This window comes from Megascapheus bottae, chromosome X, assembly GCF_031878675.1.
Source record: "Megascapheus bottae isolate mThoBot1 chromosome X, mThoBot2.hap1, whole genome shotgun sequence".
Classification (NCBI taxonomy): domain Eukaryota; kingdom Metazoa; phylum Chordata; class Mammalia; order Rodentia; family Geomyidae; genus Megascapheus; species Megascapheus bottae.
This window is the reverse complement of record NC_143547.1, coordinates 14427260-14441847: the sequence shown is the minus strand read 5'-3', so window position 1 is coordinate 14441847 and position 14588 is coordinate 14427260. Positions and strand designations below refer to the sequence as shown.

Genomic DNA, 14588 nt, shown 5'->3' with positions numbered 1-14588 from the left:
AAAAGTATTAAGCTATGCCTCTTGGCTCTTGATTTTTTTAAAGCAATATCCAATAAAGTTGAACATACATCCAACAAAAACCATCGCAAAAGGGTTGTCATTCTTCTGAAATCACCTCAAATCTGTTTTGTTTTACCATTCTTCCCCTCATTGATCTCGATTGAGGGGATTATTATATTCTATTCAGACTATTAACTTTTTCATTCTTACTAGAACTTTAGCACTTTAGTACTTTGGAAAAATGGCAATTATGAATAATGAAAAAAATTAACAATCCTATGATAAATGTATAGTCACTAATAAATACATTCTGAATGGCTTGCATGTTTTGACATATATTTTTATTATAAAATTCCCTAATATTATTAGGGTTGTGGCTCAATGGCAGAATATGTACTTAGAATGTACTTGGCTAAGAGCCTAGATCCCCGGGCTAAAAAATAATAAAATAAAAATATATAAAATAATATAGAACAACAAACAAAAGTTTCTTCACAATTACCATTCATTCTATACCATGGATTTTTGATAATATTTGCTCAAAACAGTAAGCATGTGTTTTATTTATGAATTAAAAGAGCTCAAGAGCCCAAAGTGACTCATTTACCTAAAATGGAATTCAAAAAAGACTATACAAAAATCTATTAATTAAACTTTATGAATCTGGTTATTTTTATATCTTTTTCAATAGTGTACCTTCATTTTATAGTGCTCTCCATGAACATAATTTTAAGTCTCCACCATGAATAATGCATCATTGATTTCACAGAGTTCTTAATGGTTTCTCTCTTATAAGACTTGAGACTTTTGTATAAAATTTCTGTTAACTCAATGATCAAATAAACTATCCCATCATCACCACTACAGATTCAGTTTTTCTACCCAATAAGTAAATTATAAGCTGATGACATGTATTTCTGGCGTGATAAAAATTCAGAATGTTAAATAGACATTTCACATAGGTCTTGATTTTTCATTCCCTGCAATTGAGTACATTATTTTCGAAAGGAAAGCACTCAGAAAGATAATTATTGCCCTCTTCAAAAATAGTTTGATCTTTTATAAAACACCTTTATGTTACAAATGTAGTGAGGAAGGCTAAATTTAGAATCTATTCTAGGTTGATCGACAATGTCTGTACCATCTCCAATCATTGTAGAGTTATGGAACTAGAAAATCTCATTTAAGCCTATTATGACAAGAAAGATTTTCTTCATCAAAAATACAGAAAAAATGTCTTATTTACAGGTCTGTATTTTTAACATGCCATCAATGAAATATTCTTCAGACAGAATTAAAATCTTATTGTAAAGAGTTTCTTGTATATGGCTTTTTAAAAAAGACTAGCTTATCCAGTTTAAATAGCATTTTTATAATATATAAATTACAGCCAATAACGTCAAGTGTATAGTCTGGTTTCAATTAGGAGAGATAATTTAAAGACTAGGAAACAATGATTGCAAAACTGTTCTAGCTCCTTGGAACACATATGCAAAGAACATTAAAATTTCTGGGTAAGATACAAACATTTATATGGATTGCCATTACCCTGAACAAATTATGAAGGCTCCTTTGGATGTGTAATATAAAATGATGCCAACAATATACATCTTTTGATCTGATAATTACTAATTTTTATTAGTAATCAAGCAAATATTAATATCAAAATGGTCTTCTATCATATAGTTTATAATAAACCCCTTAAATTATTTATGTTACAGTTATAGCAGTTACTTGTTATATATATTAGACATAGAATTTCTTTCTTTCTACATCTATGTGGTGATATTGAAATTGTAGTCTGTTAAAAGACAATGTATTTTTGCAGTACAAAAGATCCTGGTGGGGGCCAGGAGTTTGGTCCAGTGGTAGAGTTCTTTCTAGCATACATGAAGACCCGGGTTTGATTCCTTGGTACCAAATACATAGTAAAAAGCCAGAAGTGGTGCTGTGTCTCAAGTGTAGAGCTCTAGCCTTGGAAAAAGTCCAAGGACAGTGCTCAGGCCCTGAGTTCAAAGCTCAGGACTGGCAAAAAAATAAAAAAGAAAGATCAGGGTGTAACTAAGGTAACTGCTCGACATCTCTGGTCATAAAAGAAATGCAAATCAAAACAACTCTGAGATTCCACCTCACTCCAGTTAGAATGGCTAGGATCAAGAAAACTGGAGGGGATGTGGCCAGGAGGGAACACTACTACACTGTTGGTGGGAGTGAAAGCTCATTCAACCACTATGGAAAGCAGTATGGAGGTTCCTCAAAAGACTAAACATAGAGCTCCCCTATGACCCAGCAATTCCACTAATTGGCATTTACCCCATTGTCCAGAAACAAGGGCATACTAAATTCACTAGCACACCGATGTTCATTGCAGCACTATTTACCATAGCAAAGATATGGAACCAACCCAGATGTCCCTCAGTTGATGAGTGGATCAACAAGATGTGGTATTTGTAAATAATGGAATTCTATGCTGCTGTCAGAAAGAATGACATTGCCCCATTTGTCAGGCAATGGAAAGACTTAGAAAAAATCATATTAAGTGAACTAAGCCAGACTCAAAGGAACATAGGCTCAATGGTTTCCCTCATTTGTCATAATCAGTAGAAACCTTGGGCTCTCCTAGAAGAGATTTGCAATAGATCAAAACCTAGATACATAAGGCCAGTATGACGCTAAACGAAAGGACCTCATAAAATCTGTCTTTTTCAACTATAAATACTATAAGAAATAGAATTGTTTCCTTATGAAACAATAAATACTATAAGGAGTAGAATTTGTTTCCTTACAAAAAATAAAAACTATCAGAAAGTTATATTCTTTGGTCTATAATAGTCATCTTTTACAAGATGTTCAAAATAATTTAATCGTATTCAAATTTCATTTAATAAATAATTGAATAATTGTCGGGTTTTGTTTTTGTTTGTTGTTTGTTTGTCAGTAGTGAGGCTTGAACACTAGGCCTGGGCTCTGTCGCTGTTTTTTTCAGCTCAAGGCTACTCCCTTATACCTTGAGCCAGAGCTCTACTTCCAGTTTTCTGTTAGTAAATTGGAGATAAGAGTCTAAAAGACTTTCGTGACTGGGATGGTTTTGAACCATGATCCTCAGATCTCAGCTTCCTAAGTAGCTAGGATTATAGATGTGAGCCATCAGCACCTGGCAATTGCTGAATATTTTTGTTGAAAAATATCCACAAATGGACTCTGAGGGGAAAATTTCAGTAGCAATGTTTGGGATGCAATGTGTATTCCATGATCCAGAGAAGGTAGCTGGGAAGATCTATATGGCAAGTCCTACAACTAGTTTGCTAAAGGGCATTAAACTTTAATCTTAGGCAAATGAATTCACACACTTCTCTGTGGCTTGAAGATTCACTTCATACACACACACACACACACACACACACACATACACACACTGATTTTTATTTTGATGCTTAAACTTAGTGGCCATAGTGCCACTTCTTTTTTATTTTTCTGATTAATTCCAGATCATAGTCTCATAGACTTTCCTGCTCAGGCTGGCACTGAACTGAAATCCTTAGATCTCAGTCTCCTAATTAACAAGGATTACCAGTGTGAGCCATTAGTAATTAATACTTTTAAAAGAAATATATAATTAATACTTTAAAAAGAAATATAGCAAATATTAAATAAAAATCATGTTACTGTTGGTCCAGCAGGAAGAGCTGGTCCAAACAATCCCAAATAGTAACTGTACTATTGTGATAATTATTTGTCAAAGCTCCCATAAAATTACACTTGTCTTAATAGCTATGTTTGAATATGAAAGGATTGGAATATCATAAAATAATTGGCATTGCCTAAGGAACAGGACATTTGCACTTTTAAAAATCCATTGGATATCTTTTGAAGCACAACTCTTTATATTCTTTTGTTTTCCAACTTTAACTCAATATAAGTTTTCTATAGTAAAAGGCACCTATCTGTTCCGCTTCCTGTTCCGCTTCCTTGTATCTTTGACCTGTTTTAATGTCCTACGACAATTGTTGCCTTGGCTCAGCATAAAGGTAGTTGTTATAGTGTACAATGAGATGAAGGTATGGTACTCATAATAGGATGGATAGGTGTCTATCAGGTTTTTGCGAGTGAAAGTTAAAAATTTTACTCTTAGCAAACAGTTATACAATATATTTGCCATTCAACAAAGCAGTTTTATGAGTACTATTGATTAATGTCATCCCTTTTAACATTATCCACATCCCCCAAACCCACCATTTTCCTCAATCGTCTTAATTTTATATATTATGGACTGGATTTTATTATTACATTTTCCCCCATTTTCTCTGTTCATTTGTCTACTGCTACTTCATTTGAGCCCACCCGCTTTTGAGTATCTGATTCCGGTTATGTATTTTGTTGGACTGTGAGTTAACCATTCTAAAGAATTATACCAATTGAGTTTCCCCTGAATTGACCATGTTGCAGTTAATGCACATTGATACCATCCTGAAATATTTATAAATCAATTCTAAGTTTTACTTGAAAACTACTAGGTAAGTTTTAGCTTTCTCTATGGATTGACTGCTGTTGATTTTATACATTTCAATTAGCTAAAATATAGAAAATCAACTACATAGATTAAAATAAGCCCTCTATGCCTGTTATACTCACCATTAAAATGTTCTAATACTTTAACAATATTCATGATCATTTGCAAGGTATAATTTAAAATCTGTGGAGGACTTACGGATCAAAATGATACTTTCAACTGCTAATGGCTCATAGCTAGATTTCCAATTCAATATTACTAAACAAACTCTATGTGTCTCTTCTAGAAACTCATAAAGATGTATAGATGTGTGATGAATACTTTTGGTAGTAATGACAGAGATTTTATTAACTTTGCTACTGCTGATGAGAAACTAAGAAAAACATTTGCATTGACCTAGCATTTTTAGCTAAGAAAATAAGTCAAACAATCTTTATATTCCTTGATGTAGCAATATTGCTTTCCTCTTCCTAAGCACACATGAACATTGCCTAAATCATCTTTGCAAATATATGGGAACCAGGGGTATTTCTGCTGTATCTGTCTGTGAAGGGCAATAACAAAACATTACAACCCATTTAGCAGTAAACTATGCATCCTTTCTGCAAGTCTTTGCTTACATTTCATTTGCAACATTTTACTTCCTCTATAAATTTTATTTCATAGTCTTTAGTAATTTCTGGCAGCGTAAGTAGATACCCAGATGGTATCTTGTCTCCCCATAAGCTAGAAATAATGTCTCAATATAAATTCCAATTCCATCCTTTTATGATTTAAATTCTAAAATTTTGAAAGTGACAATATATGCAAATATTGACAGAATATCTTTAGTTGAAAATCCTACTTGCAAAATTTAACTACGTGAAGATAGCCCATAATTTCATTGATTACACAGTAACAGAATTAAAAGGATACCTTATCACGCAGGCATAAAGACCACTGTCCTGTGGCAATGTTGGTCTGAACCAAATAGAGTCTTCTTCTTTACTCATCCTACTTCCATCAAAAGCTATAGGTTCTTCAAAGTCTCCAGGACCAGAGCTTTTGTACCACATCAAACTGAGTCCAGCACTTTGGGCCAGGGAGTAATTTGCTCTGATATAACCGTAAAAGAGTGCACATTTGATTCGAACAGGCTCTCCCACCAGAACTTGGTATTTCTTGATGTCAACAGACCAATCAGTGCATCCATCTGCTGTTATAAAACAGAAAGGGAGGGCGAAGAATTAGAGAAAAGTTCAATCTATCAGTTCATTCATTCATTTAACAAACTATTTACTGACCATTTATACTGAGAATATAGCAATGAATAATACTAAGAAAGGCCCTGAAAAGTAGTTTACCCTGACAAACAATTTATTCCTTACATAGTCTGTTCCTGCTGATATTTATTTTATTATATTAGTGTGCTCACGATTGATTTACTGGCTCTCAGTTGTGAATATACCTTTTTGCCTGCTCTATGAAAATGGTTCTGGGCCTTCTAAATATTTTCCCTTTGCTCCGTGGTATTGAAAATTTGTCAGCAGAGGGTGCTAGAGAAACATTGCAAGAGGAAAGGGTCTTGCTTTCTAGTTCCAGCTTGCTTACTTGAGAAATTCATGATATACATGAGGTTTCTTCAGCACTTGGCCCCTACTGTGAATGGTAACCAGCAACTTGACAACTTTTAAACAGACACTCTAGTGAGACATCCTCACATGAATGGCTTTCTCTGGATCCTTATTTTGACTATTTCTGTCAACTTGCAGAGGTTTGATTTCCATCAAATTCTCATAGTATATGAACTTGATAACCTACTATTTAATTAATGCCTATAAACCTCCAATAAGGCTTAGATCCTTGCTATGACAGAACAATGGGAACTTTTCTTTAGGTTCTCTGTCCCATTCCTAAGGGTAATAACAATCATTCCTAAAATTAGGACTCTCTTTTGCTATGAATTCGTTGTGTCTCATTCACATGCTGAAATTCTAATACATAGTATGATGGTTTGGAGATGGGACCATTGGGAAGTAATGAGAGTTAGATAAGGTTAAGGAGGCCAGGGCTGTTCTAATAAGATTAGTGTCCTTATAAAAGTCATATGAGAGCTTGTTCCTTCTTTCTTCCTTGTATTCACAGAGAAAGCATTGTATAAACACAGAATGCAAGTCATCTGATGGCCAGAATGAGTGCCATCGAATAAACCAAATTGGTTGGGAGCTCTAGAGCTCTTGAGCTTTCTGGACACCAGAACAAGGAGAAATAAAATACTGTTGTGCAAGCAACTCAATATTTCATTATGGCAGTCTAAGCAAACAAATACATGTTTTTCATAATAGTCTATCCCTACATTATTCCAACCCCCTATTCCATTTAACAGTTCTTTACTGGAACTTAATCTGTTCAAACCACTTTGCATTTTTTCTCACTCTTTTTATCCAGATGGACAAAATTAAGAGTAAATCAAATATAGCTGAACAGGGTATATGGCAATAAAATAAAAGCAAATTAAGCTTTAGTGGTGGTTTCACAAAAAAAGCAAACAGCTAATTTTCTCTCATTTTGGAGAAGATTGGGGGAACTACAAAAAAATCATAATGAGAAAGGGGAGAACAGGGTTTCCATAAGGTTAGATCTTTCTTGTGTCTTCAAAGCACACTTTTCCAAATAGATATTTTATATCTATTATTTTTTTACTTGTATACATTACTCCTTGTGCAACCCACGCTGGCCTTCACCTTAAAATACCCCTGCTTGTGCATCCTGGGCTCTGAAATTACAGGTTTGCTCTACTGTGTCTGGTGATACCAATTTTTAAATCATCCCTTTCCCTCATACATATGCAAAGTTACAGGTCCCAAAAGACAGAAGAATGAACATCAGGGTCACAGAGAAGATATGGATTTCCTGTTTAGGCAGGGTTCTGGTCTAACACTTAGCAAGAACATAAATTTGGTATTTCTCAGAGTATGATAATGCTGAACAAAAAAGTAAAAATAAGAAAACTAACCACAGCAACATCTAAATATTGCAAGTAGGGTTTTCTAACCATGGATTGAAAAGAGGGCAATCTAAAGGCTCTGAGAACAGAATGAAGCCTTATAATTGAGGAAGAAAATGTGTCCAGAGCAGAAAGAAGATACATATTAGAGCAAAGATAGTAACATATAAAATGAATTACTAGTGTATCCTTCCTGCTAGTGATGGCTAAGACATATAATTGCCTGGGATATGCATCATCATGCTTTTGTATATTTGTCTCACTGTATTGAATGAACTTAGGTAGAATTTTATTTAAACAGTTATAATCTTGCTGATAAATATAAAATTTTTTGTTTTACCATGTTCCCAATTGCAACATAATTCTAAAAATATGAATAGCAACCGAGTCTATCTGTCCTGGAGAACAGCATTACCAGTGAAAGGGATAAAACATCTTTAAGGTAGCAGTTATAACACTTAGATTAAATTATTTCAAGTCTCAAAATATGAATGATGAAGAAAAGTATTTGAAGGAAAAAGTAAAAAGATTTAGTTTAGAAAGTTCTAAAAAGTAGGTAACAAATTAGATAAAAGATCAAATGAAAGTTGCATTGGGAAGATAGGTAGATAGGTGACAAATAGAAATATATACATTCAAATTTGCTTTCTAGACAGTGTTGAAAAGTAGTCCTGAAAATAAGACTTATTCAGTACTTCACTATGACAAAAAATTCAAATGGCTGAGTCACATAGCAAGGAAATACTAGAGGTAAATTTGAAGGAATAATAGAGCATGGACACAGACATTTTATGTTCTCTTTACTATGAGAACAGGTGAAAGATCTATGCTCAAGAAGACTTTACTGAGATACAAATAAACTCATACTGTTCAAATAGATTGTATGATTATTAAGATTCTTTAAATTTTGGAGAAAAGGAGGAAAATAACAAGGTTATTAATAAACACTCAAATTATTTGAAAAACACATTTAAATTAATGATGGAATTATGTGCACCAGTAAAGTGTTTTATGAGATGAGTGAAGTGGTAACAAAAGGATTTTTCTTTTTTCATATATTTTTATTGTAATTAATAGAAGAATTACATTATATTCACCAGACAGAAGGTGCATTACTTCACATATATTGATACCCTTTCTCATGTCTTGGTCCCCATTTCCCTCCCCCCACCCCCACCCCTCATCTTGGTTTGCCCCATCCCGTATGCATATCCAAATATGCACATATACAATATATCAGATAACAAGGTGAAATACTGTAACAACATGAGATAACCAAAGGACAGAAATAGACATGTGAGATAACGTAGTACATTAAGGACAACAATCACTCATGGCTTTTGTTTCTATATCCTGGAGGTCCTTCATTTAGCGTCATACTATATGGCTTTATGTATCTAGGTTTGGTTCTATTGTAAATCTCTGCTAAGAGAGTCCAAGGTTTCTACCGATTATGACAAAAGAGGGCAATTGTTGAGCCTATGTTCCTTTGAGTCTGGCTTACTTCACTTAGTATAATTTTTTTCTAAGTCTTTCTATTTCCTTACAAAAGGGGCGATGTCATTCTTTCTGACAGCAGCATAGAATTCCATTGTGTATAAATACCACATCTTGTTGATCTACTCATCAACTGAGGGGCATCTGGGTTGGTTCCATATCTTTCCTACGGTAAACAGTGTTGCAATGAACATCGTTGTGCTAGTGGATTTACTATGTCCTTGTTTCTGGACCAGTGGGTAAATGCCAAGTAGTGGAATTGCTGGGTCATAGGGGAGATCTATGTTTAGTCTTTTGAGGAACTGCCATATTGCTCTCAATAGTAGTTGAATGAGTTTGCACTCCCATCAACAGTGTAGTAGTGATCCCTCTTGGCCACATCCCCTCCAGCATTTGTTGTTACTAGATTTCTTGATCCTGCACATTCTAACTGCAGTAAGGTGGAATCTTACAGTTGTTTTAATTTGCTTTTCTTTTATGGCCATATACATCGAGCATTTCTTCATGTTTCCATAGGCCATTCTTATTTCTTCTTCAGGAAAGACCCATCTTTTAATGAGATGATTAATCTTTGGAGATTAGTTTGGGAGTCATTCAATTTTTTGAGCTCTTGGTATATGTTTACATATGAGGCCTTTGTCTGTTGTATGGCAAGTGAAGATCTTCTCCCACTCTGTAGGTTTTCTAGTTAATTTGCTAGCTATGTCCTTTGCCATACAGAAGCTCTGCAGTCCCACTTATCCAGATTTTCTTTCATTTTTTGTGTTTTTGGGTTCTTATTAAAAAAGTTTCGACCTGTGCCAAGGAGACCAGTGTATCTCCTAATCCTTCTTGTAAAGTTTGCAGTGTATCTGCTTTTTCCTATTTGGATCCCTTATTTCTTGCTCTTACTTTATTGCTCTGGTTAGGAATTCTAATACTATTTCAAAGAGGAGTGGAGAATGTGGTTATCCTTATCTTGTTCCTGATTTTAGAAGAAATGGCTTTAGTTTTTCGCCATTAAGTATAAGATCAAAACAGAAATTCAACAGTTTATGAACTTTAACAAAAAAGAGAACATGAAATACCAGCTCCTCTGGGACACAGCAAAGGCAGTACTCAGAGGAAAATTTTTAGCTCTGAGTGCTTAAATTAACAAATTGGAAAAATCGCAAACCAACAATTTAATGTTGCACCAGAAGCTCTTAGAAAAGAGAAACAAACCAAACTCAATCCCAGTAGCAAATTATTAAAATCAAAGCAAAATTAAATAAATTGGAGTCCAAAAAACTATAGAAAGAATCAACAAAAAATTAACAGTATTGACACACCCTTTGCAAATCTTACCAATAAAAGAAGGGAGCACACCAAAATAAACAAAATCACAGATGAGAATGGTAATATTATGACAGACGTTCCCAAGATCCAGGTCATCATGAGGGAATACTTTTCAAACCTTTATGCTAACAAATTTGAGAATCTAGAAAAATCGGATAAATTTCTAATCAACATTAACATACCCACACTGAATCAAGAAGACCTAATCCAACTAAACAGACCTATTTCAAGCACTGAAATAAAAATGGCAATAAGAGACCTTTTATCCAAGAAAAGCCCAGGGCCAGACCGATTCACAGCTGAATTCTTTAAGGTCTTCACTTCAAAGCAGAGCTCACACCAATACTTCTCAAGCTCTTCAACGAAATTGAAAACAAAGGATCTTTGTCAAACTCATTCTGTGTAGCCACTATAACCCCTGTCACAAAACCAGACAGAGATTCATCAAAGAAAGAGAACTATAGACCCATTTCTTTGATGAATATTGATGCAAACTTCTCAACAAAATACTGGCCAACCGTATTCAGGAACACATCAAAGGCAAAACAGGATTGCCTCTTTTTTTCCAACTGTACAGTCAAGTAACCTAGTTCGAGTGAAGATTACAATCACAATATTTCATCACTCCAAACTGTCACTGCAGTATTGATTTAATTTGTGTAAAAAGTTTTGCAAAGAATAATAATAAAATAAAATATCCTAACAAAGAATCACATGATTGTCTCAATAGATGCAGAAAAGACATTTGATAAATCCAACACCCCTTTATGCTAAAAGCTCCACAGAAACTAGGAATCCATGGAATATTCCTCAGTATAATAAAGGCTGTGTAAGGATTTTTCTTTATGAACATTTTTCCTCATTTGTATACATAGCCTCTGGTTTAATGCCTATATCATGTTCTTCCTAAATCACTGAAAACAAATTAGGGCCATAATGAAATTTGATTCCAGGATACTTCACTATTGCTTTGGGAATAAAGCCATTTTCTTTAGACAACTACAATGTATTTTTTTAACTTTGTGTAGCAAGATACCTCAAATCTTAAAGGCATTTTCTCAGTTCATTTTTAATTTATTATCAGAGTAATATATAGAGGGGTTGTAGTTGAATTCATTAGGTAGTAAGCACATTACTTCTTCAAAATTGTTACCCCTTCCCATGTTTTAAAATTTAACTCTTGATGGCCAGAATTTCTACCAATACACTGTTTTCCCTTATATCAACAAACAAGTTCTGTTCAATTGACACAATCATTTAAAATCTAGATTTCTAAATTACCTAGTAAATTTATTATTGTTAGGTAATTTTATTATTATTATTATTAAAAACATGCTATAAACAGTATTTATTCTGTTTTTGTGTCTCTCATAGAAAAAAAACTCCATAAAGCCTTTCAGGATGTTTGCTCTTGGCATTGCCCTTCTCTCAAGGGAGGATTTCATGAGTATACTAATGTTCAATAATCCTCCACAGTACATATGCCATTACATCCAAACAAAGTTTATGAAGCCATAAAATTATTCTGGAGAGCAGGACTTGGAAGGTCCATCTTCATTCTTTTCTGTTACCACTCATAAAGTTCTGCATGCTTATATGAAGATAGAGATGAGATTGAGATCAAGACTAATTGCTTTGCTGAGAGTTTGTATCATTTCATGAACAAAAGCTATATAAGCTGTATAATGTCAATATATTCAAATGAGATTAGAGAAAGTATCTGAATTAAGTCACTATTACTGTATATGCAAGAGTTCAAAAATATTCCCATGGTAACAAGGGTGAAGGTTGAGTTCTAAAAGAAGCATCTCTTCACAGAACTAACACATATTTCAATGTTAAGATTTACTTATAAAAACGTAAGTCATATTACTATTAAATATCTGATTGGATAACTATATGAGAATAGTCATAAAATAAGTCTCAACCTGTGAATGAATGCCTTTAGTCCCAGGCATGCGCTGTCTGAAGCAGGAGGATTGCAAGTTTGAGATCAGACTGAACAATTTAAGAAGACCTTGTCACAAAAATAAAAATTTTACAAAGACTGAGGATATAGCTCAATGATAGAGTGGCCTCACAGCATGAATGAGTTCCTGGGTTCTATCTCCAGAACTGAAGAAACAAGCATCTATGGAACGTAGATGGTCAGCCTCTTTACTAATCTAATGTATCCTTTCCACAGCTTATCAAACAGCGGAATACTGAAAGGATGAAGTCACCCATTCTTTAAAATAACTTTTTGTTGGATAAAAAGAAACACTTGTGAAAAATTTATACCCATTTGAATTGTGACATAAGATAAAAAAAATTTACAAGCATAAAAAAATCTGATCTTTCACTCATGCAGGACAACTTTGTGGTTCAGTGCTTATCATATTGGTACCAGGCCCAAAGTTTATGAAACAACAACTCACTCATTTTCCCCTATTCTATTCTGTTCCCTTCTCCTTAGATATTTTCCCAGAATAACACTCAAACAATCAATCCTGTGCATTCCAAATCCCATTTAGTCTTCATTTCTGGAAATGGGACTTAAGATAAACTTATATAATCATGTACCAAGAGTTGCTACCCGTGTATTGCTCTTTCTGAGAGAGAAGACATTATAACACACAAAGTCCCCAAGTCCTTATTTTCACAGTCTGTGAGAAGTTGTTCATATTCTTAGAGTGCTGAGCAGGAATGCAAAAATAGAAAATCACAGAGCTAGTTGGGATCATGCTCCACAAACAGAACATGATTGAGATGTTTGTCAAAATTTAGGAAGTTAGCCATACAAAGCAATAACAGAAAACAGTGATTTAGAGGTGAACACTGAAGCAAAGGCAAAAGAGGAACAGGTAGTACAATCTTGTAAGAAGTCTCAATGAATTTTGTTGTGATAACAAGTTCAAAGCAGAGGATAGCTAAGGATAAAGAGAGAAAAGTAAATACAGAAGTCCTGGAGGCTCTTTTTTATGACGTAAAAAATATCTTGTTTTATTATTGGAGCAACCTGTGGGTAGGGTTAAAGAGGAAGGTTGAGACAGTTGGTGCATATGTTAAACAGGTAGGGATAGAAATGACAAGGATTTAGTCAGAGAAGTGGTATTCTTGAAGTTCTGAAGTCAGGCAGAGTTAGTAGCAAAGAAGCAAAATAACACTGTATGGTATTTTAGAAGGCAGAATTGTCAGGAGAAGGTGATTGAATAAACTCAAGTAGCTAGTGGGAGGAATAATGTAAATTAACTTTTCAAATCATGCCTTTTGTCATTGGAGGAAATATCTTTCCCAGTCAACTTGGAAATCAAAGTACCATGTATGTCATCAAGTAAAACTGTGTTCACTTAAAGGTTTTAGACAGGAAATGGGTATACAGCTCAAGTATTAGAATCCCAGCCTTGAGTGAAAAAAAAAAGCCAAGGAAAATACAAGGCCCAGAGATCTAGCCTCAGAATAGGGACATAAAAGTAATGTTTGAGAGCTGGGTGCTGTGGCTCAAATTTGTAACCTTAGCTACTCAGGAGAATGAGATCTGAGGATTGTGGTTCAAACCAGCCTCTGCACAAAAGACCTTGAGATGCTTATCTCCAATTAACCACTAGAAAACTGGAAGTGGCCCCGTGGCTCAAGGGGTAGGGTGGTAGCCTTGATTGAAGAGCTCAGGGACAGCTCCCAGGCCCAGAGTTCAAGTCCCATAAGCGGCCAAAAAAAAGAGTAATGTTTGAGACAATGGAAATACAGAGAATTTATAAGTCTGAATAGATATGAAATATGTACACACACACACACTGATCAAAAGTGAATATTGGGCTGTGTGCCTGGGGCTCATGCTGATAATCCTAGCTACTCAGGAGGCTGAGATCTGAGGATCATGTTTCAAATCCAGTCCAGGCAGAAAATCTGTGAGATGCTCATTAAGAATTAACCACCAGAAACTAGAAGTGGCTCTGTGGCTCAAAGTGGTAGAGTGCTAGCCTTGAATAAAATGTTAGGGATAGTGTCCAGGCCCAGAGTTCAAACCTTACCACTGACAAAAATTAACATTGCCCAAGTAAATAAAGAAAAAATATTAGGCATATTGAAATTTGACTTGACTCCAGTTATTTGAAGGAAATAGCAAACTAAAGACATAATTGTAGCAAGGCATTGTAGGTCTTGCACATCTTTATCATAGACATTGAACAAAAGGGTGAGCTTACTTTAAATAGGAAAATTCTCCACTATCTGTACCAGCTGTTTCTCTTTCCAAATATGAATGGCATAATTGAAAGGTGGCATAATTAATGTCATCAT

The 14588-nt window shown here is 34.5% G+C and overlaps 1 protein-coding gene across 1 annotated transcript in view; it reads right to left on the bottom strand.

Moving 5' to 3' along the window:
* Positions 1-14588, bottom strand: part of Il1rapl1 (interleukin 1 receptor accessory protein like 1) — a 1176498-nt gene that overhangs the window by 561778 nt on the left and 600132 nt on the right. Inside the window, exon 3 of the mRNA XM_090326111.1 lies at positions 5426-5705. Coding sequence (XP_090182237.1) covers positions 5426-5705 — 280 coding nt within the window. The remainder of the gene's footprint in view (positions 1-5425; positions 5706-14588) is intronic.